This window comes from Cervus canadensis, chromosome 33, assembly GCF_019320065.1.
Source record: "Cervus canadensis isolate Bull #8, Minnesota chromosome 33, ASM1932006v1, whole genome shotgun sequence".
Lineage (NCBI taxonomy): Eukaryota > Metazoa > Chordata > Mammalia > Artiodactyla > Cervidae > Cervus > Cervus canadensis.
Genome location: NC_057418.1, coordinates 11,644,210 through 11,668,939, shown reverse-complemented (window position 1 = coordinate 11,668,939; position 24,730 = coordinate 11,644,210). Strand labels below are relative to the sequence as shown.

General features: G+C 44.5%; 1 protein-coding gene and 1 pseudogene across 5 annotated transcripts in view; one reads left to right on the top strand and one right to left on the bottom strand.

The window, feature by feature from the left end:
- ARFGEF3 (ARFGEF family member 3) overlaps nucleotides 1-24,730 on the bottom strand; it is a 176,981-nt gene that overhangs the window by 37,436 nt on the left and 114,815 nt on the right. For all 5 annotated transcript variants that reach the window (XM_043457044.1, XM_043457045.1, XM_043457046.1 and 2 more), the window contains 11 exons: nucleotides 22,505-22,671; nucleotides 21,095-21,260; nucleotides 17,659-17,766; nucleotides 17,099-17,314; nucleotides 16,828-16,938; nucleotides 14,980-15,130; nucleotides 12,320-12,637; nucleotides 10,168-10,301; nucleotides 7,470-7,615; nucleotides 5,481-5,660; nucleotides 414-558 (listed from right to left, as the gene is read on the bottom strand). In XM_043457044.1, coding sequence (XP_043312979.1) covers nucleotides 414-558; nucleotides 5,481-5,660; nucleotides 7,470-7,615; nucleotides 10,168-10,301; nucleotides 12,320-12,637; nucleotides 14,980-15,130; nucleotides 16,828-16,938; nucleotides 17,099-17,314; nucleotides 17,659-17,766; nucleotides 21,095-21,260; nucleotides 22,505-22,671 — 1,842 coding nt within the window. The remainder of the gene's footprint in view (nucleotides 1-413; nucleotides 559-5,480; nucleotides 5,661-7,469; nucleotides 7,616-10,167; nucleotides 10,302-12,319; nucleotides 12,638-14,979; nucleotides 15,131-16,827; nucleotides 16,939-17,098; nucleotides 17,315-17,658; nucleotides 17,767-21,094; nucleotides 21,261-22,504; nucleotides 22,672-24,730) is intronic.
- Nucleotides 2,323-2,926, top strand: LOC122433953 (annotated as a pseudogene).

Genomic DNA, 24,730 nt, shown 5'->3' with positions numbered 1-24,730 from the left:
CCTCTGTCACTGAGAGCAGGGCCTGGAAACGCTCAAGGTTCTCGACCTGCTGGCAGAACTCAGAACTTGTGCTCCTGCTACACCATTTCCTGCTGATAAAACAGCGGAACGCCAGTCTTCCCTGTTCTCCAACTTCTTTTGAGAGCATGAAGCTTGACATGAAGAGCTATTGCCCCACAGCCAAAATCAGCACTCCCATTCAACACAGAACTGGAAGCCCTAGCCGGAGCAATCAGGCAAGAGGAGAAATAGAATGCATCCAAATCGGAAAGTAGCATGGCCTCTTTTTGATGATGATATGATCTTATGTATGCAAAGTCTTCAAGATTCCACCAAAAGACATAGAACTACAGTCATTAGACTGTAGAACTAACACACCAGTTTCAGGATGCAAAATCAGCGTGCAGCCTTACCCATGGAGTAGTCGCCCACAAGGTACTCCTTCACCTCAGACTTGTTCCCACTGTGCACCGTCTCCAGGGCGCTGAACAAGGGCCTCCACCCCGACTGGATTTGGGTGGAACACACTTCAACCAGCTCCCCGATGGACGTGACAACCTGCAGAGGCAAAGGGGGTGGCCTGTTTCCTTCCAAGAAGCAGGCGAGTTTCTGGGAAGATGGATGTGCTTCCCGGCTCCCTATTTCTGGGTTAATTTTAGTGCAAGAAAAAAAAATCAAAACCTAGACAAACTCACTCAAAAGTCTTCTAAATAAGCAACCATACTGCATTAATTTGCATTTTACTAAGTGCCACTAAGCAACTTTTCACATGCTATTTGTAAATATTTTGCCGTTTTTGAAGTTAGGTTTTTATCTTTTCATTACTGTCTTTAAATCATTGGGTTCTTCATGCATTCTAAATGCATTCCAAGACACATGGTTTGCAAATTCTTTTTCATAGCTTTGGGCTTGCCTTTTTATTTTTAAACGGTCTTTTAAAAAAAATTTCATTTATTTTTTGGCTGTGCTGGGTCTTTACTATTGTGCATGGGCTTTCTCTAGTTGTGGTGTGGGGGCTTCTCACTGCAGTGGCTTCTCTTTTTGCAGAACGTGGGCTTCAGTAGCGTGGCATGTGGGCTCAGGAGTTGTGGTTTCTGGGCTCTAGAGGACAGGCTCCATAGTTGTGGCGAATAGGCCAAGCGGTTGCACATGGGATCCTCCAGGGCCAGAGATCGAACACATGCACCTCAAATTGGCAGGCAGACTCCTCACCACTGAGCTACCAGGGAAGCCCCTAAATGGTGTCTTTTGAAGAACAAAAGTTTTACATTTTATTAAGTCCAAATCATCAATTTTTCTTTTTACAGATACTGTTGTGTCATTTCTAAGGAATCTCTGCCTAACCCAAGGTGGTCCCCTATGCTTTCTGTGGAAGCTTTTATAGGCTTTGCACTTATTTAAGCCTATGACCCATTTTGAGTTATTTTTTATTGCATATGTTCAAGCACCATTTGCTAAAGGAATATCCTCTCTATTGAATTACAATGACATCTTTGTTAAAAATTGACCATAGACGTGAGAATTTATTTCTATACTTTCTATTCAGTTCCCCTGATCAATAATTCTATCCTTACACCAATATTCCATGGTGTAGATTCCTTAAGTTTTGAAATTGGGTAGTGTAAATTCTCCAAATTCGCTGTTCTTTTTCAAATGTGTTTTCTCTATTCTAGATCCTTTGAACTTGTGTATAAACTTGAGAAACATCTTCCCAATTTCTTCAAAAAAGTCTGCTGAGATTTTGATAGGAATTGCACTGAATCTATATATCAACTTGGGGAAATCTGCCATTTAAAAACACCATCTTTCAATCCATGAATGTAGCATCTCTCATAATTTGTTTGAATATTCTTTTTTTTTTCTCAGCAATATTTTGTAGCTTTCAGCATACAGGTATTTAACATCTTTTGCTAAATTCCTAAATATTTTGTTTTTGATGCTCTTGTAAAGGGAATTGTTTGCAATTTCAATTTTTGATAACTTACATCTTGGATATGGGAATGCAAGTGACTTTAATGTGTTGTTTTTATAGTCAGTAACCTAGCTAAACTCACTATTAATTCTAGTAATTTAAAAAATAAATCCCTCTAGCTGCCATCTCGTGTCCCCTTGTGTGTGTGCCTAACCTCAGCTGGTCTGCCCGAGACCACCCGAGTGCCAACCCTATTCCCCCACGCAGCCCCATTTCCGCTCCAACAAGATAAAAGAAACTATCATGAACCAGGAGAAACTCACCAAACTGCAGGCACAAGGGCACATTGGTGGGAAAGGAACTGCTCGCAGAAAGAAGGTGGTTCATAGAGCAGCCACAACAGATGACAAAAAACTTCAGTTCTCTTTAAAGAAGTTAGGGGTAAACAATATCTCTGGTATTGAAGAGGTGAATATGTTCACAAATCAAGGAACAGTGATCAACTTTAACAACCCTAAAGTTCAGGCATCTTTGGCAGCAAACACTTTCACCATTACAGGCCACGCTGAGACAAAGCAACTGACAGAACTGCTCCCCAGCATCTTACACCAGCTTGATGCTGACAGTCTGACCGCTTTAAGAAGATTGGCTGAAGCTCTGCCCAAACACTCCATGGATTGTTTGGCAAGCACCACTTGCCACTGGAGAGGAGAAGGATGATGAAGTTCCAGATCTTGTGGAGAATTTTGATGAGGCTTCCAAGAATGAAGCAAACTGAATTGAGTTAACTTCTGAAGAAGATAAATCTTGAAGAAGTTACTGGGAGCTGCTATTTTATATTTTGACTGCTTTTTAAAATTTTGTTTATGGATCTGATAAAATCTAGATCTCTAATATTTTTAAGCCTAAGCCCCTGGACACTGCAGCTCTTTTCAGTTTTTGCTTATATACAATTCATTCTTTGCAGCTAATGAAGCTGAAGAAGCCTAAGAATAAAGTTTGAGACAAAGATAACTAAAATTCAAAAAAAATTAAAAAAAAACAAATTCCTTAGGATGTTCTATATATAAGACCATGTTGTCTATGAACTAAGATAATTTTGTTTTTCCAAAACTTGATGGTATTAATTTTTTGGTACAGTGAGTAAAATTTATAATGTTGAACAGAATTGGTAAAGGTGGAAATGTTTGCTTTCTTCCCAATTATTGGGAAAAAGTATTCAGTTAAGCATTGTGTGAAGTTTGATATTCGATTTTCAAATACTCGCTTTCATCCAGTTAGTGAACTCCTTTCTGTTCCTCATTTCTTGAAAGTTTTTTTATTTAAAATGAGTGATGGATTTTGTAAAATGTTTTCTCTGTGTCTATTAAGATGACCATAGGATTGTAATCCTTTACTCTACTAAAAAGATACATGACTGATTTTTGAGCTATTAAACCAATCTTGCACTGATTCTTTCTTCTACCATCTCAAATCTTGCTGGTAAGCCTATTTAGTGGATTTTTCATTTGTTGTCGTCAACCCTAGAATTTGTATTCTTTCTGTTTCCATTTCTCTATGTAGATTCTCTATTTTTCAGACATTGTCATCTTTGAACATAATGCTTTGAACATACTTATAGCAGCTGCTTCAAAGTCTCTGTCCCCTAATTCAACAACCCAAGCCAGAGCCAGGATACAGTGAACAGAGCCCTCTCCCCACCACATGCATGTGCTGAACTTCTTTGGCTAAATATTCCGTAATTTCTACCATGAAGGCATCACTGGTAAGGGTCACCACCTCTTCTAGATCCTGTGTCTGTCTGTCTCCCCACCTCCAAATCAGAGTTTTGGATCTAAATAATCCTGGTTTGAGCTTAATACAACATCTGGTCTCACTCCAAGGCAGTTTCTATTGCCCGCCCCTCCCCCCACCCCTGAGCATAGATCATTGTTTCTTATTTGGGTATCTCATATTTTTTTTTGCTGAACATTGGACATTTTAGATAATATAGCAATGCTGGATTCTGATTTATTCTTGAGGTTTTTTTTTTTTCAATGCTAAATTGCTCGGACATATACTGTAGACCCTATCTCTGCTCTTCCCGTGGTATAAGGCACCACAGTATCTCTACTAAATTTCTTTATTTTTATTTTTCAGCCTGACTTCCTATTGCTGTCTTCAAGTCTGCATAGGTGAGTCATCAGCTGATGAAGTAGGCAGAGATTTCGCTCAAATACTTTGAGCCTTTAAGGAGACTGCCCTCTGTCAACCAGCTGGGGAGAATATTCAAAGTTCAGCCAGTTCATAACTCTCTCTGGTGTTTTGCTTTCTGATGGGATCTAGACAGTCCATCCTATATATGTCCATATTTCAGTCAGCTAGAGATGCATCAGGAATTTACCTTGTCCTTCTATGAAATCTCTGGTTTCCTGAACCTCACGTTATATTTGTTACTGGTTCACCATTGCAACCTTAGGCCAGCAACACTGTAGTATTATATTGCTCATTTCCTACCAAATCTATATTTTCTAGTGGACAAACCAGTAGTCTTGTTCAAACCAAGTCTGGCTCTTAAGCAGAAAGGCTAATTTTCCCAGTCAGCCTACACTGGTCAAATTACTATTCTTATGAATAGCTTGTAAGTGATAACTTCCACCTTCAATAAGAAGGTCACAGGCTCCCACTGTCCTTAACCAAAGTTCTGGCAAGAACTATTTTTCAGCATAAACGCTACTCAATTTGTCATCTGCCTGTGGTCAATTTCAAGAGCCCTGCAATGGATGCTTTTGACAATTTTTTCGTTTTGTAGACTAAATTTTTATGGAGAGGATTTGCTAACTTCTTTATGCCACCAAAGCCAAAATCTCTCCTGTTCTAAATGATTGTTTAAAATTTTAATAAACACAGTTATTTTAAAGTCAGTCTCTGACAACAACAATATCTGGATCCCTGGTGGGGAGCTGGGGAGGGTGTATGTGTCTATTTTGATTGTTTGCTTTTCTTTCTGTATTCATGACGTATTATTTCCTAACGAGTCAGTTATTTTTGACTGAAGGCAGACATTTAGCTTTACCTGATGATCAGTTCGCTCATGGCCAATCCAGTCTCAGAGCCTGCTTCTCTGGCTTCCCACCGTTACTTAGTTTTGAGCATCTTAGCATTCCTTACTTTCTTGCCTGTGTGTCAGTGTTTTTAAAATAAAAAGCTTAACCCTTATTTAACATTTTTAGTAGATTGCAAGGACAGAGGATCTGTATTCCTAGATCATCATAAGAAAGATACGAAGTCTCTAGTTTCTTTACCATTTGTCTTTCCGTAGAGGGCAGGACAGTGGTTGAGTCCAGTGTGGATATGAGAGTATAGACTAGTATAGCCACGGTGCCTGGTTCAAATCTAAGCTCCACCCATCACTAATCACATATCCTTAGCTAAGCTGCTTAACCTCTTCTGGCCCCAGATTTCAGTGGGCTCGCAGCACTGGAAAGATTGAATCTGCAGTACTGGAAAGATGGAATCCGCAGCGCTCACACAACAGTCCTGCCGGCGCACCCAGTGAGGGCCTGCGCTATGATGGTTACACACTCACCTGGTCTTGGACGTCCTCGTCGCACAACTCCAGCTGCATGATACGCTCGAACGGTCGGAAGAGAGCTTCGTTAAAGTGGAAATGAGGTGGCTCGTTCCAGTCCGTGAGCACCTCCGTCAGTATATCATGGATGAAGGAGACTGCCTTCTGAGACACATGTCTTTCCTTATGGCAGGCAGCCTGCAAAATTCACGGGAGAGTCCAACACCCTCAGGACCTCAGGCAACTAAGAACCTGGTTCCTGAAGGTTTTCCTAACCCACCTTCCTGGAGGGAGGTGGAAGCAGCAGCTCTGCTAAAGTGAAAGATTTCAAGGATAAGCCTCAGTGAACAGCACACTAAACTGCATTTTAAATATTTTAACCAACTGATCAGACACATCTTCAGTTTCACTTTGAAGTTTCTAGAAAAATAAGAGTTTCTAATAACCCGGCTTCCCTGGTGGCTCAGACCATAAAGAGTCTGCCTGCAAAGCAGGAGACTGGGGGGTTCAATCCCTGGGAAGATCCCCTGGAGGAGAGCATGGCACCCCACCCCAGTATTCTTGCCTGGAGAGTCCCATGGAGAGAGGAGCATGGCGGGTTACAGTCCATAGGGTTGCAAAGAGTCAGGCATGACTGAGCAACTAACACACACACAGTACAATAATTTCTTCTTTTTGTTTTTCTCAGTAATGTGACATTTTTTTGGCGTAGTGTAGAACACGCTGACTAAATACACTGGAACCTTGTCTGGAAACTGCCCATGGTATCCTTGCTAGCTGTGCTTCAAACATATGAAGATCTGATGAGTCCTTTGTCCCTTGGGGATGTGGGGTGACTGCACCAATAATGGATTAATTGACTCACATCATTGTATCTGTGTCCTTTAGTAGTCCTCTCCCACACAGACCCTGGACTTGGACGTGTGACTTGCTTTGTTTATATAATATTTGATATTATATAAACTTTGCTTACATAATATTTGATAGCAACCATTAAATAAGTAAAGGACTGAATAAGTAATTCTGATTTGGGATTTGCCTTCTTGCTTTCCTTTAGAATCCTAAGAATTCCATGTGAACAAGCCAGGGCTAGTCGGCTAGAGGAGAGACCAGATGAGCTATGGTATAGCTCTACCAGATTAAGTGCTAAAAGGCTATACGGACCAGTTACCACTGTCAAACAGGGCAACAATTTTCCCATCAACTTAGACGTAGCCAGTCATCATGTATTGAGATATTTAGGTGGAGTTACCATATAGTTTATCATATAAACTGCTTTCCTTTGGAAAGTCAAAGAGGTCCTAGGAGTGTTAATTCAGCTGAGAAAACCAGGATGTATGGTTCCCCTATGTAGAGGGAATATATTTAGCTATTAGAAAAGGGAGTCTGGCAGGAACAAAAGACATTGTTATGTTTGCGTACAAAAAAGAAGTGCCACTTGATAATATACACGTTTTGATGCTGCTCTCTCAGATCATCCCACCCTCGCCTTCTCCCATAGAGTCCAAAAGTCTGTTCTATACATCTGTGTCTCTTTTTCTGTCTTGCATATAGGGTTAGGTTGGATGCATGAGACAAGTTCTTGGACTGGTGCACTGGGATGACCCAGAGGGATGGGATGGGAAGGGAGGTGGGTTCAGGATGGGGAACACATGTAAATCCATGGCTGATTCATGTCAATGTATGGCAAAAACCACTACAATATTGTAAAGTAATTAGCCTCCAACTAATAAAAACAAATGGAAAAAAAAAAAAAAAAAGAAGTGCCAGACTCAGGCTGGTAGCAGACCATGAGGAATCAGAAACTGGCTGTGTGAGGTGCCCAGCTAAGTCACGTGAGTATAAAGAAGGGTCAGGGCGAGACCAGGGCAGTGCCAGCCTTAGGGTGATAGGAGCCATAAGGTGTCATCAGAGAACGATGATGCTTGTGACCAGGCGATGTGGCCACAGGGCCCTTGTCCCCACCCTGCCTGGAGTCCCCGGGCCTCCCCCTTCCAGGGCGCTCACCTCCACCAGGTGTGGGGCCACGAGGCTCCAGCAGCGCATCACGTGGAGCAGGGGCCTCGCTCTGCTCCGCACGATCCTTAGCATGGCGTCCCCGAGGCGGAACAGGTGCAGGGCACTTTTGCGGTCTTGGGTGGACTTCACTTCTCCTACAAGAAGGCAAGACCATAAAAGCCATCAATCCCAAACTCAGAAATAGTTTGACCTGTCCAAGCATGGCTAGAGGATGAAAATCAAAGAGTCACACTTGATAAGTAGGATTGTTAGATGCGAATTTGTGACGATAGGAAAGGAGCCCGGATTCAAGAATGAACAGGAGTTCGGTCAACAAGATCAGAGTCCACCCATCTGCTCACTACAGCATCCCTAGTGCGTGCTGTGACAAGCGTGAACAATGCTTGTGAGAAGGAGGAATGATATCAATAGAAAGGTTAGGGCATCGGCTGCCCAGGCCCAAATCCTGGCTCCATCATTTAACAGCTGAGTTATGATGGACCGCAAGTTTACCTTTCTAATTCACCGTTTCTCATTGTAAAAGTGGGATAACAGTGCCTTCTCCTTAAAGTTACTTCAAGGATGAAATACGATCAATACTCAAAAGTACTCAGCACAGGCCTGGCACAGACTACCTGCCCTCCACTCTTAGCAACAGTGGCTGCAGTTATTGTCCCGTCGTTCACAGCCACGTCCACTTTTTGTCCTTAACATTAACAGCACCTCTGAAACCCTTGCCACGCAGGTCAGGCCCCTTTGCCACCCAGTAACACGTGATCTAACCTGCTTTGTCCTGCTTCTGTACAATCCTTGCTTGCTCTGATTTCTAGCTACTACTCTGCCACCTTAGTCTTCACTCTTCTTGCTCATGTCCTGCTCCTCCCACAATGCCCACAAAATGCTGATCACAATCAGCCTCTACCAACCAGAATGTGCCTTTCTAATTAGCCTGGCCATATCATGCAAACTTCAAAATGACAGTAACAAAAATCACTGACATTTACTGAGTGTTTACCCTGCATGAGACATTGTGTTGGTTCTGTGTGTCTTTAATTACTTTTATTTTACTGAAGCATAGTTACTTTACAATGCGTTAGTTTCTACTGTACAGCAAGGTAATTTGGGTATACATATATACATACATATGTATACTTTTAAAATATTATTTTCCAATAGTTTATCACAGGATATTGAATATAGTTCCCTATGCTCTACAATAGGACTTTGTTGTTTATCTTATATTTAATAGTTTGCATCTGCTAACCCCAAACTCCCAGTCCATCTCTCCTGCACCTCTCTTCCCCCTTGGCAACCATAAATCTGTTCTCTGTGATCACTTTAATTTTAAAAGCAAACCTTAAGAAGTAAATGCAACTATTGCTACAAAGAAATTAGAAAACTGAGGATCAGAAAGGGGAACTGACTTGCCTAAATTGACAGCTGGTAAGTGGTTAAGGCAGTGTTTTAACTTGGATCTGATTGATTTGAAAGTCAACGCTTCCTTGCCCCTCACAGCTCTTTTTTTTTTTTGTAAGCTCAGAGTCTGCTGATTTCTCCATGCAAAATACTTTGAAGGTTGCCCCTGGGCTCAGAGATTCTCTGGCAGTTGGCTGGGTCTGGAAAGTTGGCTTTATATAGCTAAGGTTTTAAAGTCTATTAAAAAACTCACAGGAAAGCACTGTGGTTCTCAAATTAGAATCTGCAGTAAGAGTCAAAATTCCTAATGGTGGAAGGGACCTCAGAGGCTGTGCCCTTCAACCTGCCACCACCAGTGTGATCCTGGCCCACGGCTCTGCCTCTGCCTGAATTTCTGGGAACAAGGTACTCACTGTTAACAGCACAACTGTCGATGGACAGGTGCGTTTGTAAGCAAAACCCGCCACTCACTTGGGACCCACTCATGGGCGATTCGATACAGCGCTACCCACTCTCCCCCATGTTGGCCTGCAAGAGGGTGTTCACCTGGTGTCATCCATGAAGACTGTGATTCTGTTGTTATTTAGCCGCTAAGTCATGTCCTAATTCTCTGCGACCCAATGGACTGTAGCCCACCAGGCGCCTCTGTCCATGGGATTTCCCAGGCAAGAAAACGGGTGGGTTGCCATTTCCTACTCCAAGGGGTCTTCCTGACTCAGAGATTGAAACTGCATCTCCTGCATGGCACATGGAGTCTTTACCACTGAGCCAGCCACCCGGGAAGCCCAGTGATTCTGACCCACCATTAAAGGGTCATGCCCCAGGGGCAGTTCTTCTAAGAGCGGCCTGAGGCTTCTGTTGAGTGTTCCATTTTTCTCTCCCAGGCCTTTCTAGAATTTGAAGCTGCTTCTGCAAGTTGGCTGGACTAAGGCAGGTGTGGGCTTTGTGATACGGAGAAAAGTTTCTACCTGCATGTGAAGCTATCTACACCCTGAGTGACCACACCATTTCTACATCACGAGCAAAACTTAGCAGAACCACCAGTGGCAATACCTGCAACTGTGACGGCAGCAACATTTCCATTCACAAAGGATAATAACCAACCCCCTACCAGCACCGCCCACACGGATCATGTCTCGACTCTAAGTGACAAATCTGCACTTGAACTTGGGCAGGGTGACCGTGTGTGAAAGGAATGGGGGGTTCAAGTCTTCAGGCAGGCCGTTGGCATCAGAGATCTGGGCTGTCTGCCGCTAGCTTCATGGCACAGTTTCTGCAGGGAAAGAATTACCTGGCATTGCCAGCGAGTAATCAACTGTTTCTGTAACAGAATGGAAAAGCTGGGACTGCGATGCTTTCTTCAGCTGGTAAAGAAAACCTCCCAGAGCCATGAGGTTCAGCTTATCAGTAGCATCTTCAAAGAGCCTGGATGAAACACACACAAAAAGACTTGTTACTTAGAAACAATTCAGCAAAGTCTTTATGCAGAATGATTATGGTAATTTTCTTAAATGTGATTAATGAAAATGTTGTGTAAACACTATAAAGAAATGTATGGTATTGTTATATCTATTATTACTGAGTACAAGTCTGCTCTACTTACAAGATTTTAATCTGAGGGGCACAGACCATCCTAAAAAAAAAAAATCTTTGTCACCCCATGGCATAACTCAGCTGAGATGAGCACTCATTAAATGTTTGGCAAGAAATTGAAAGATGGCAAAGCATCACTCACAGAGGCCCAACAACTGGGAATGGAATCCTAACAATTAACTTCGATTTCATAAACTATACTAAAGAAAATCCCAGTAAATTAATCAAGGCTTTTGTTGGGCTTCAACTGATGAGTGTAATGTTGGACTTGGCCTGGAGGAGGGTTCAGAAGCAGGGTCAACTTGATCTGTACGCCCCCTGGGGCAGGAAATGACCTTCTTACTCATACCCAGAGCCTTGGACATGGTAACGCTCAAGCATCTACTGCAATAATGAATATTCCCTAACGTGATGGACCTTGTAGTTTCTTGTTTTCCACTCTGTTGGGCACAGACATTTCTAGAAGGAGTTAGGGAGAAGGAGGGGAATGCAGGTAGCAGGGCTCACAGGAGGATCAGAGGCTCACTGGACCTCAGAATGATGGACCAAACACCGGTTTATGTGGCACTTAAGGAATGAGGCGAGTCAGCCTCCCTCTGCTCTGGGGTCAACCCGATGCCCGACCTCCAAATCCATGATGACACCAGACGGCCAAGCAGCCCTGTGGGGTGCCATGTGCTGTGAAAGGGTGAGTGTCTCCAATAGAAGCTGAGTAACAAGGCCCTGAAGAGGTGACATGAGGCACACAGATGGGAATCAGTGGATTAATCATTTGTAAATTATTGAAACAAATACATCTTTATTGTGGTCTGTAATTTCAATACCGTTTGGTTTCTAGATCTTAGTTATTTCTTTTTCTTCTTTCCTAGTGGGAAGAATATTAGATCCCACCTGACACCTGTATACCACTTTCCAGATTCCAAAACACTGTCAAAGCCACCCTAATGGTTAAACAGGAAAAAGGGATTATTGTTCTGAGTTAGTGGATGAAGAAACTGAGTCTCAGTGCAACTATTTACACAGACACGACTTTCCCGTTGGATGATATCAAAGCCAGGAGCGGATTCAGGTTTTCTAAACCCAGCCAGCAATGCTCTTCCTACATCTCTCTGTTTCCATGGGAACCGCACCGCACCTGTACTGGGTGGTCTGGGGCAGAACTACCAAGTATGGGGAGTAAAGTGGGGTGGTCTCCAGGTGAAGGTGACCAAAGCACTGTCCACATCAAGAAGGGCCACTAAACAGCTGGAATGACTGTGATTTCTCTCTCTTCACCCGAACGTGGTTGCTGGGCATCAATTTAGAATAGATCATACTCTTGGGTGTAGGATTTTAAAATATTACCATCAAAAAATAGTGAATGTTTACTATTTGCCAAGCTCTGTTCTAACTGCTTCAAACTTATTAATTTAACCTTATGGCTACCCTATGAGTTACTTTATGACTCTATTTTTGCTATGAGAAATCAGGGCCCAGGGAGAGGAAGCTGCCTGTGGACACGGAATAAGTGCAGAGCCTTTGCCCTGGATAGCCTGCCCTCCACTCAAAAGCCTCCAGCCATTGTTACTAGACAAGAGAGACAGAGGCGGGCTTGAAAAAAATGACAAGAGGCTTCCGTGACCGGCTAACAAATCAAGTTGTCCTGGGAATGATTTTGTGAGCAGAAGAGAAGGATATGGTGTGGTCAGCAGGGGAAGGGTGCTCTGTGGGGCAGGGAGAAGGGAAGGGGAGGGGGAGGGGAGCAGGAGAGGGGAAGGGGGGAGGGGAAGGGGGGAGGGGAAGGGAAGGGAAGGGAGGGGAGGGGCCTTTCATTCCCCCACCGCCCTGGGTGTGTTGGGAATGGCACGCACCTGTCAGCCTGCGTGGAGAGCGTGAGCACCACCTTGGCGGCACTGCTGCCCGTCATGAGGCTGCCCCCACGGAAGTCAGAGGCCCGGCCTCGGCTGCCTTCTCGGACGAGCTCCTGGATGGAGAGCGGCTGAATGACGGGGGCCGCGCTCAGGGAGCTCTCCTGCTCCAGGCTCTGCTCCTGGGGCGAGCCCTCACTCTCCGGGTCCCCAAGGAGTCCGCCTCTGGGGGCCTTCTGGGGCTGGCTGATGGTCAGTGGGGGCTGAGAGGTGCCGTCGCTGAAGTGGGTGTGTTCCAAGGTGCCCACGTACTCACACACCCTGCAGAGAGTCACACATAAGCAGCTGCTGAGTTGCAGCCTGCCAGGCCAGCATGGTCAACCCCACAAGGAGATACAGAGGAGCTGGGCCAGCCTCACGGCCCTCCTGAATCCTTCCCGCTCCAGTGAAGGCCGCGTCCCTCCCCACTCCCCACTCCCTCTCTCCTCACTATATACATTTATTTTGAGTTGGACCAGACAGCCTGGAGGTGGAGGTGGAGGTGGGAGTAGGGGGGATTCCTCGCGGAAAGTACGGGAACAAAACTCTGTTCATCTCAGTCTGTCCTGTCCAGATACTGGCTTATCAGGACTTGGGCTATTTGAACACATTTTCCCAAAGGGTCCTCTTCCTTCTCTGTCTTGTGCTCTAGTCAGGATTTGGGAAACATCTCCTTTCTCTGAGATCCCAGAATGAATATGCATACGGTGGACTGGCTCTCTGGCCACAGTGGACCCTCATTTCAGGGATTCCACCCAGCTTTGTCCCACTGGGTCCTGACAGCTCCATGTAACCCCCACTGGGGTGGAGTAGTCACCTGATAACAGTCAACTCAGAGAAAAGACACAACATGGTACAATCTTCAGCTTCCAAACAAACTGTTCCCTGCTAGGACTTGGGACTGGAGATCCCTCATCCCAGGATAAGTCCAGCTACTAGGAAAGACTACTTTGGATAATCTACTCTGATGTTCCATAATTGGGCCATTTTTTTGATCCAAATAAATCGTTCAGGTTTGCAATTTAAATCTTTTCCCTGTTTGCTTGTGAGAGCAATGGAGAACATCAGGTCACCAGCCCCCACAGTAGAACCCACTCTGCTCCAGACCGACTCGTCCTGGCCCTTTCACATGCTCCTCTCCACAAAAGCCTCCTGTGGGCTTTTCAACCCTAGAAGGATCTTCAAAAGTCGACCAAACTCACTCAAGGCTGGATTTGCTTTGAGGACAATAAACAGAACCTAGGTTAGGCCACTGCCCTGGGCAAGATCAGGATGCCTGAGTCCAGCTGTGGGGCCGTCATCCTGCTACCGGGCGCCCCTCCACTGCTCGGCCAGAACTGAGCTTGGAGATGGCTGGGATGTGCCGAGGAGAAGGGTAAGAAGGCGGGCCGCCGCCCTGTGCCTGCTGCTGGGGGACGGCGGTCCTTCCTTTGCCGCAGGTCTGGCTGATTGCCAGTGCTGGGGGAGGAAGGATTTTCTTCTTGGTTGTGGGAAGACTGTAGCGCTCTTCCTTTATTTTACAGGTGTTGTGGGAAGTTCTTTTTATTTCGATACTACAAAGCTAAGAGCCAAATTTTTGGCCAATTTTGGCACTGAATTTTTTTGTCTAGCTAAATCAAAAGTTGTACTTATTACATATCCATGTAGGTTGTAAATCCATGGCTGATTCATGTCAGCTAAATCAAAAGTTGTACTTATTACATATCCATGTAGGTTGTAAATCCATGGCTGATTCATGTCAATGTATGACAAAAACCACTACAATATTGTAAAGTAATTACAATATTTTTTTGTCTAGCTAAATCAAAAGTTGTACTTATTACATATCCATGTAGGTTGTAAATCCATGGCTTTGTCTAGCTAAATCAAAAGTTGTACTTACTACATATCCATGTAGGTTGTAAATCCATGGCTGATTCATGTCAATGTATGACAAAAACCACTACAATATTGTAAAGTAATTAGCCTCCAACTAATAAAAATAAATGAAAAAAAAAAAGTCCTTTCAATAAAGAGATTACTAAACATACAGGAATTTTATGTTACTGACACATGACCAACTTTTAGATATGCCTTATTCACCTAACTTATGTGGTCTTTTACCAGACTCTATTTAAGAATCAGTTTTTCTTCCCTGGGATAACATATCTGCCTCTCAGACAATGTCAAGTGATAATTCACTGTTTTCTAAATTCAGTTCTGTCACTCTGTTCTTCAATATATACATTCAGTTGGGCCCTTATTCTCTCTTCTCTTTTTAATCTCTCATTTAGGGTTTATCCAAACTCTGTGACTTACTGTAATCTATAGGGGCTTTCCTGGTGGCTTAGTGGTAAAGAACCCACCTGCCAATGCAAGGGATATGGGTTTGATCCTTGGGTCAGGAAGATCCCCTGGAGGAAGGCATGGCAACCACTCCAGTATCCTTGCCTGGGAAATCCCATGGACAGAGCAGCCTGGTGGGCCACAGACCATGGGGTTGCAAGGAGCGGAACATGACTTAGTGTCTGAGCACCATGGAAGTGCTGGCAGGCACAGAGTCTACTCCTTCCGCGCAGCGCCCCCTTCCCCACCCTCATGGCAGGCAGGTGCCAGGCCTGCAGGGCGGGGATCCCATCGCGCACCTGAACACATGTGGCCAGCAGTCGGGGTTGTGGCTGCCCATCTCCAGGCCGACACTGAGGATGGCGTCCATGCACAGGACGTGGGCTGTGTGCAGCCACACCCCCTGCAGCTTCCCGATCTGCTCCAGTTTCTGCTCCACTTTTAGTTTCACTGCATCAGAAAGACATTCATTACAGTCCAGTCCAAGTAAGGCAGACAGAAGGGGAGGGAGAATGGAGGAAAAGGAAAGAACTCGTGCTTGTGCAAGGGCAACAGGAAATCGGAGATGTCACTAGAGGTCACTGGCAGTGAAATCTTCAATGACATGTCCCCGAGGCTCATCACGCAAACTACCCATTCCACAGGCCCACAGACACTGGTGATATCAGCTCTGCGGTTTCAGAAGCGGATGGAGTCAAGGATTCAAGCTGGGATCTGGGTCAGTCACAGCAGCGAGGATGGGCTTTGAGTGCCAATCCCAGCTAAAGCCGTCTGTGCCCAGACCCATCCTCTGCCCTTGTGTACTCATACTGAAAATAAGAAAGAATTCCTGGCAGTCAGCAAGTCCTCTCTGAGGTCTATTTATTGTTAGGTGTTCACAATGATGATCATCTAAAACAACATGCATGTACACTCTGAGTACCATGATGATTGCTTTATAACTGAAAATGCACACATTTTACTCCCAGAGTTTACAGTTATACTTGTGATCTTCAAATAATACTTTAAAAACTGTAGATAATGCATGAGAAAGGATGTAGAAGGTGACCGAAAAGGTCAATTATGCACAATGCCAAGGAAGGGACAAATGAAAGCATCCTCCTCGAACCAAGGTGTCCAGTTACTAGAAGATGGGTCTAGTGGGATAACCGAGTCCAGAACCCAGAAACACAGCACGCTCACGTCAGAGGAAGCCAAACCATGCTCCTACTGTAAGGGGCAAACTGATTTTCAGTAAAGTATCATTTGTCTCCTGGATGTGATACTGATTTAATTTTTTGTCTATAATTCAAACATTAGCTCTGGTTTAATAGTTTTTGAAGATCTTTAAGTGGTTTTATGTAACTTATAGTTGTACATTTTAAGTGCAAGTGTGATACCCTTTTGCTGTTAACAGTGGGGATGTGTGAGAGTTGGTCTGCTTTCACATGGGTCTCTATTACTCAAGTTCGAGGAACACCAACCTAACCTGTATTTTCTCAGCTAAAAATATGCCAACTCTTTCTGTGACTACTTATTTTCTGTACCTGATACACCGTTAGCTTAAGTCAGATCAAGTTCCCAATTTTTCCTTCTTTGCTGCCTGCCATTCATCTTCCATTGCTATGAGAAAGGCTATTCTCTTATCTAGATAACCATCTGCTTCATTGATGAGCTGATTTTATCAAGTTAAAAATCAACTCTTTCCTGAGTTCACAAAGCTCCGGTTTTCTCCAACAAGAGCAAAGTCTTCCTGAGCCTCCTCTTGGGATTCTTCCATCAGTGTGATCCCCGCTTCAGAACACAGGCTCTTCTGTCCTCCCCCTGTAGCCTGAGGGGTCCTCAAATGTGCACCCTAGGAAGTTCCGAAGTCAGTGGTCAGAGAACGCCAGAGGTGTTTAGAGCTGAGTCGGGGGGCCTCTGACTAGCAGTCACATGCACTTTCTTAGTCACCAGGGGCCAGTATATCTCTTATCTTCATAGCAATCTACTGAGTGTCTGGAGGATCAGCCCATAAAACAGACCCAAGTCTGTGGTCAGGCAGGGCCTCGTCATCAGTGGTGTATACAATGCACCGTGTGTCACATGTGCAACAGGGTGGAGTGTGTCTGCTTGTGTGTGCAGACCTCACAGAGGTCCCGGGTGGACTCTGGCCCTTCTGTCCCTACCTTGTGCTATGGCATCAGTGGGTTCCTGGGTTTCCTTCTCCTCTTTCTCCTCCTGGACACAGGAGGCAGCTGCCATCTGGGCGAGGGCTGAAGCGCAGTTGGCTGCAACTCCTTTAGAGAAAACAAACAAATCACCCTTTAACTGACTTTATTCTCTAGCCGTTCATCTGGCAAATCTACTTCTAAAAGACTTGTCCACCAGGGTCACTCATAACGCATTCCTCAGGGACACCCCTCGGGCCACGGGTCAGGAATACTCCACCTGCCATACCTAGAGCGCAACTCAGCCGCGCGGCTTTCCGCAGCCCATCAAGGCTCATGCAGATAGCATCGCGTTCTTTTTGGTTCTGTTCTTTGATGCCTTCAGCTCCCAAGATGAAGGCCAGCCCTTTGGAGCTGCCGGCCATTCGGCCCGTCAGAGGGGTTGATAAAGTGTCGATCAAGTTCTTCCAGCAGCCAATCAGAATATAGCGAGCAAACGCCACACCTAGAATGTGAAGGGGCGTGAGTTACCTTCCGGAGACAAAAATGACCTGGTGATGAATGGCATGGGATTCTCTGGCCATCCCATTAGCATTACTGAGGGGTATGCAATTTTACTACAGGAAATACAATGGAATGGATATCAGATTGTGTTTCAGTTTATGCTTATAAATAATGAATGTGGCGTCAGCAGCTGGGTGATGCCAGTAACTTCTATCAGGTATTTTCCTGCCAAGACCAAAATCTTAATTCATTTATGTTAGCATAAAAAGCTGCAGCATAATAACTTAATAGATGATAACACACACAATGGATGCATATTCATAAACCCAAGACCCAAGTCACTACCTGCCACCGTGGAGTCATCAATTCTCCTGCCCTGGGTGAAAGGAGACTCCATCGAAGCTGAGGCCATCAGCTGCCCTCCAATTGCACTGCTCTCTAAGCCGTCGATATCTGTCAGGAAAAAGGGCAAGGTGTTTCCCCCCCTTTTTAAAGAACACTCTAGTCAAAAACAAATAGCTATCACAATATTCATTTCCCCCCAATGAATAGCCATGAGATCCATTATGTACCAAGTATATAACCACCTTTTATCAGAATGTTAAAAATTTTTGTTTTATCCATTCAGTACAGTTTTCTTTCATTGCTAGAGCTTTCTTCTGTTAGGCTGATGCATATGCATATTTTTTCTTTGAAAAAATAAATTCTGCTATCTCTGTTATTAGAAAATCTATTGATTTAGAATATTCTGACCTTCGAATACTCCCTTTTATTCCAAACCAAGGCATTATTCCCACATTTTATTTGTACCAGGTTACTCCAACATGGATCTTTCAGTACTTCCTCATAAGAATTAACAGGAGGATAAGTCTCTTTGGTAAGATTATCATATAACCTGATTGGAAAGCACCCACCACAAGGGAAGCCCAAGAATACTGGAGTGGATAGCCTATCCCTTCTCCAGCAGATCTTCCCTACCTAGGAATCGAACCAGGGCCTCCTGTATTGCGGGCGGAGTCTTTACCAACTGCGCTATCAGGGAAGGCCTTGGAAAGCACAGTACCTTACTAATAACACTGTACCATTTTCAAAGTGTTTTCACTTAACTTTTTTATTAGATCTTCCCAACAACTCCAAGTAGGCAGGCAGGGTAGGTATTATTTTTCCTATTGATATTTCACAGAGGAGGAAATAAGATTTCAAAGTAATTAAATTGCCCAAGGTTATGAGGCTGGCAAAGGAAGAAATCGGACTTAGTATTCACATTCTTCATACAGTGTTATGTGTAAGTTATATCTCAGTAAAACTGGGTGGCGGGAAGGCAGTGAGAAATTTCTGACCACTACAGTAGGAACAGACTAGTTTCACTGAATTAATTTGACTGATGGGCAATGGTCTAAGGACACCCTATAAACTGCCATGTAACACAGTTTTGTCTCCTGTGTGCTAGGTAATGAACTGATGAATTCAAGTAACACAAAGCTTATCCAAGTGCTAAAATCCCCAGTTGTACAGAACACTCTGACATGACATGACATACGGGATGGCCGCAGGTAGTAGAGCGCTGATCACCAGATCGCAGCTATTGCTTTTCCTTGCACAAAAGGAAAAGACCAGATGGACGTTTGTAAGCTCTAGGTTAACTGCTGCAAATTCACTTGTCTCTTCATACTTGAAATTTGTTACAAAAAATCACAGAAACTAAATCTGTAGAATTCTTATGAAAAGCTTCTGATTTTCTATCACTAAGCTAAAGCTAGATAACTTTTCTATGGATGAAGCAATTGAACTTATTGTTTCATTATAAAAGAGACAGCTGATTAACAGTGATGACCAATAAAAATGGCTCCTGTGAATAGCCTGGTATTTGTTCATTTTTACTTCTACTAAATGACTCCTTGTACTAAGGTTCAAGGAAGAAATTCAGAGATTAATTTTGGCAGAAAGGATGGTATTTGAAAATTAACACTGGCAGGTTTAGGATCCTCACCTAAATTCCAAGGCACTTAGAAGCTCTGGGCAGGACTGTAATCTCAGTCTGAAGGGAGTTTGTGCAGTCAGATGGAAAACAAGCATTGCTTATAGGCAGACTGATTAAATGTCTCATAAATGTCTTCATAAATATGAATTCCTATTTTTAAAATTGATGTAAATATTATCACAATTAATAAAATAAATAGACTCTGTGTAGGGCCGCACTCTACTTATCCTGTCAGCAGAAGCCATGAGATGATCACTCAGATCAGGAACCAGTCTAGGAACTCACATCAAATACAGGACGAGCCTGGAGATCTAATTTATTAAGGTTCCTGATAACCAGTCCAAACTTTTGAGCAACCCCTGATCTTGACCTGACATTGTGGTTATACCATGTAAAGCCATGAACGGCTGCTTTTGCCAAAATGTTGCCTTATGACCACATCCCATACTGCTTCCAAAAATTTCTAATAGATATTAAAACTCTGGATGCTAAAGACACAGATTCTGGGCAACTATCTTGCATTCTTTATCTAATATTTTTGTAACTTTTAATTTCAAATTTCAGAAGTTACAAGAATAGTACAAGGAACTCTCCTTGAGTGAGTGCTGTATTAAGTGTGAGACATTATTAATATATGTGTGTATTATTGATATGTGACATCACACACACATATATATCATAGATCCACCAGTTACATTCACCTTGCCCCATTTATTCCACAATTCTGTGTATGTATCTGTATTGTGTATATACATATATATATATTCTTAACAAATTTAGAATAAGTGGAAACATCCAGTCCTTTTACCCATAAATACAGTATCACTTAAGTTAAGAAGTTGATAAAATGTTATTTTGTAGTTCAAATCCATATTCAACTTTAATCAACTGCCCCTTCATGGTTTTTAAGAAAAATTGATTGGAATATAGTTGATTTACAATGCTGTGTTAGTTTCTGCTATAGAGCAAAGTCAATCAGTTATACATATAGCCACTCTTTTTTAGATTCTTTTCCCATATATGCCATTACAGAGTATTGAGTAGAGTTCCCTGTGCTATACACAAGGTCCTTATTAGTTACCTATTTTATATATAGTAGTGTGTACACATCAATCCAATCTTCCAATTTATCTCTTCCTGCATTATTTTTAACTCTGGTACAGCTGGGAAGGTAAGGGAGGACCTCTGATACGGACAAGAAATGGGGATGAAGCCAAGTTTAAAATCAATCATTTTACATTGCTGGCAAATTCTCAGGAGCACTGAATGATACAGGGTATCTATTATGAAAGTTTCCAGGAATAATTCTGGGCTTTGCGCCCAGACAGTACTTCATATCCCCAGCAAAGGTCTATGGTTTGATCCCAATGGACATGGATGCTAAGTAATTCATAATCTAGGTTTCCCTGGTGGTTCAGATGGTAAAGAATCTGCCTGCAATGTGGGAGACCTGGGTTTGATCCCTGGGTAGGGAAGATACCCTGGAGAAGGGAATGGCGACCCGCTCCAGTATTCTGGCCTGGAGAATTCCACGGACGGAGAAGTCTGGCAGGCTACAGACCATGGGGTCGCTAAGAGCTGGACACGACTGAAGGGACTTTCACTTTTAATTCCTAATCTAATGGGGCACAGTGAGCCTGCACAGTCCCACACGGAAGAAGGACAGAAGCTGTTGTGAGGTGAATTCATAACACTTCCCAGGAACAGTCACCAGTGGCCAGGGAGGCTTTGTGGGTGCTGCTTCAAAACCTGAGCCCTCCCACCCCCGAGCGCCATGGAGTCCTGCAAGCAGCCACTGACCCGTCAGCATGGTGATGAGGGGGAGGCTGTTATCCTCAGGGCTGCCCCAGTAGCCGGCTTCTCCGAGCATGTTTCTGTCGAGAACCTGGTGGTAAAGTTCCTCAATCCAGGCCTGGGAGAAGACCATCAGCACCCCACTGGTCTGGACCTGCTTCATGAACTCTTTCTGCAGAGAAGATCACAGCATAAAACGACCAAATACGACCCCCTGCAAACAACAGGCTCCCACGTCCCTGGAGTCATTGCTTACAGGAAAAATGAGACTCTGCTGATTGGGCTCAGGAGGTGGCGAGGGAAGCGGAAACTGCGGTGGAAAGGTCACAGACTTCATGAAGGTCCTTTCGCTTGCCTGATCCTTTTAAGGAACCTACAGCAGGAGTGGGCTTCCCTGATGGCTCAGTGGGGAAGAATCCTCCTGCCAATGCAGGAGATGTGGGTTCAGTCCCTGAGTGGGGAAGATCCCCTGGAGAAGGAAATGGCTACCTGCTTCCAGTATTCTTGCCTGGGGAAATCCCATGGACAGAGGAGCCTGGTGGGCTACAGGTCATGGGATCGCAAAGAGTAGGACACGACTGAGTGACTAAACAGCAACAGAAGCAGCAGAGATACTGCACTTGATATTTTTACTCTCTGATGTGTGGGAGGATTAGAAACTGCAGAGAGATGTTTCAAAGCACCTCCTTCTCACCACCCGTCAGCACCAGAGGTGGCCTGTCCTCCCTGAAGGACATACGGGTCTCAAGAGATACCTGACTGACACTCATATATATATATATAGCCACCACTCACCCTCAGAAGTGTACAATCTATCCATCATTTATCAGACAAACGATCCCTTTAGGCAGCTTCATGGCTCCAGGCTCTCAAACTGGTACTAGGGTCCACTCTGGAGGGGCCTGCTCACGCCAGGGAGCCAACCATGAAAGAGGCCCTCCTATCACTATCATCGCCTTGCAGAGGGGCTTTGTTATCAGCATCAGCCAGCTTGGCTCTGGGTCTGAGTACGTCTCAGTACATTTCGGAGCCCGGTGAAGGGTTTTTGTAAACAGCACACCTTCATTTTCTGCAAAGGGGACCATTCTCAGCACTTTGCCTGTGCTTACTTAACAAGCTGATCACGTTTTTGAATGTGTCTTATACACGCGTGTTTAATGCCACCCAATGGAGTTACAGGCCACTGGCAGGCAGCCAGTGCCAGGGACACAGTCTTCGCCCCTGGAACCAAGTGGTCATCTCTGTGGTCCACTGCTGTGTGCAACCTGCACGAAGGCTCCTGTGGATGCTGAGTGCCCGCGCTCCACAGCCCTCGGGCACAGCCGAGCCAGCCCTCTCTGGCCCGCGGCGGTGGCTGCCAGCCCAGAGGCTGCCGCTGGCCCTCGGCAGGCCTGGGCGGGGGAGACGCACACTCACCATGGTGCTGGGCGCCAGGGCGGGCCGCTTGCGGTAGTAGTCGCCGTGGGACAGCTTCAGGTTGAGCAGCAGAGCGCAGTGCGCCGCCGAGTACAGGCTGTCCGCGTTCATCAGCATCTGCAGGCCCAGGCTGCTGCTCCCGTCAAACCCGGGTGAGTGCATCATGCCTACGGGAGGAAACCCAGAGACCTCACACAGCACGCTGGGCAGACACTGCTGACCGCCCCGTGGACCGCCGACCAGTCCCAGGCATGGGGACGTCTCGGGGGACAGCAGCCAGCGGGGAACAGCGTCAGGGCAGGTGTGCGCCCCAGCCTGATGGGGAAGAGCACGCACTCCAGAGTGACCCTACTCGGGAAAACCTTGTTGGTTACTCCCCAGGAGCTTTGGCAAAATCACTTAAACCCTTCTTTATCTAGAGATGGGCAAAATAACTGATCACCTCTATCTACTGCTCAAACTTCCCTGCTGGCTCAGACGGTAAAGCTAGTGTCTACAATGTGGGAGACCCGGGTTCGATCCCTGGGTTGGGAAGATCCCCTGGAGAAGGAAATGGCAATCCACTCCAGTACCACTGCCTGGAAAATCCCATGGACAGAGAAGCCTGGTAGGCTACAGTCCATGGGGTCACAAAGAGTTGGACACGACTGAGCAACTTCACTTTCACTTCTCAAACTCTCCAAATCACAATACTAAAAAAACCCAACATTCCCCCCGCCTCCTCTTACTCCCCTCAGTCATCCCTAACTGTCTGCTGTTCCTTGACCTCACCAAGCCTGGACACGCCTCAAGGCATTCACATTTCTGTCCCCTCCACACCTACCCCACAGTGCTCTCCCAAGATCTCTGGATGACTTGCTGCCTCCTTCATTCTTTCAGGGCTCTGCTCAAGCGCTAGCTTGTCACAGATATTCTCCACTAATTCCATCTAAAATAGCATCTGGCCCACTACCCTCATCCTCTGCAATATTCCTCCTCACCAGGCATTTTTATTCATTGCCCTAATGGCATTTATTAATAGATTTTTGCTTACTGTCTGCTATTACTACTATTACATAAGACCTATGAGAGGGAGGGATTTTATCAGTTCTTTTCACTAGATAACACCAGTGCCTAGAACAGAGTCTAATACATAGTAGATTCTTTAAAATTATTTGCCGAATGAATGAAAGTGAATAAACAAGTCCACCTTGGCAACTAGATGCAAAACATTTAAGATGCTTAGTGCAGTAACTCATAAGCACAAACTTTTCTAAAAGTGGGCTTCCCTGGTGGCTCAGACGGTAAAGAATCCACCTGCAATGTGGGAGACTTGGATTCAATCCCTGGGTTGGAGAGATCCCCTGGCGAAGAGAATGGCTACCCACTCCAGTGTTCTTGCCTGGAGAATTCCATGGACAGGAGAGGCTGGCAGGCTACAGTCCGTGGGTCTCAAAGAATCGGACACAACTGAGTGACTTTCATTTCACTTCACTTCTTTCTAAAAGTAATAATGTTCCTCAAAAGCTAAACACATAATTACCATATGACCTAGCAATTCAGCACTCTTAGGGGTATACCAGAAGAACTGAAAACAGGAATTTGAACACATATCTATATGTTAATATTCACTGCAGCAACTAACACAAATAATAATGTAATATATTAGAAAAACCCCTTTGAATTAGGCACTTGAAAAGGGTGCATTGCATAGTATGTGAATTGTATCTCAATAAGAGCTGTTAACACAAGGGAGTCACAGATGTAAAGAACAGGCTTCTGGACTCAGTGGGAGGAGAGGGTGGGATGATTTGAGAGAACAGCATTGAAACATACATCACCATGTGTAAAATAGATAACCAGTGCAAGTTTGATGCATGAAGGAGGGGACCCAAAGCCGGTGCTCTGGGACAACCTAGAGGGATGGGCGGGGAGGGGGGGGCGTGGGAGAGGGATTTGAGATGGGGGGGCACGTGTGTTCCTACGTCCGACTCGTTGACATATGGCAAAAAACCATCACAATATTGTAAAGTAATTATCTCCAATTATAATAAATTAAAACATAAAAGCTATTAACAAATTAGGAAACAGTTTTGAATATATGTATAAAGAAATAAAAATAAATGGAAAAAAAAACCCAACAAATTTACCATGTGCTGGAAACACCAAAAAAAAAAAGAAATAGTTATTGGTTTCATCCAACTATTTTTTCAAAACATTCTTTTACATTTCATAGTATGCTTTTCA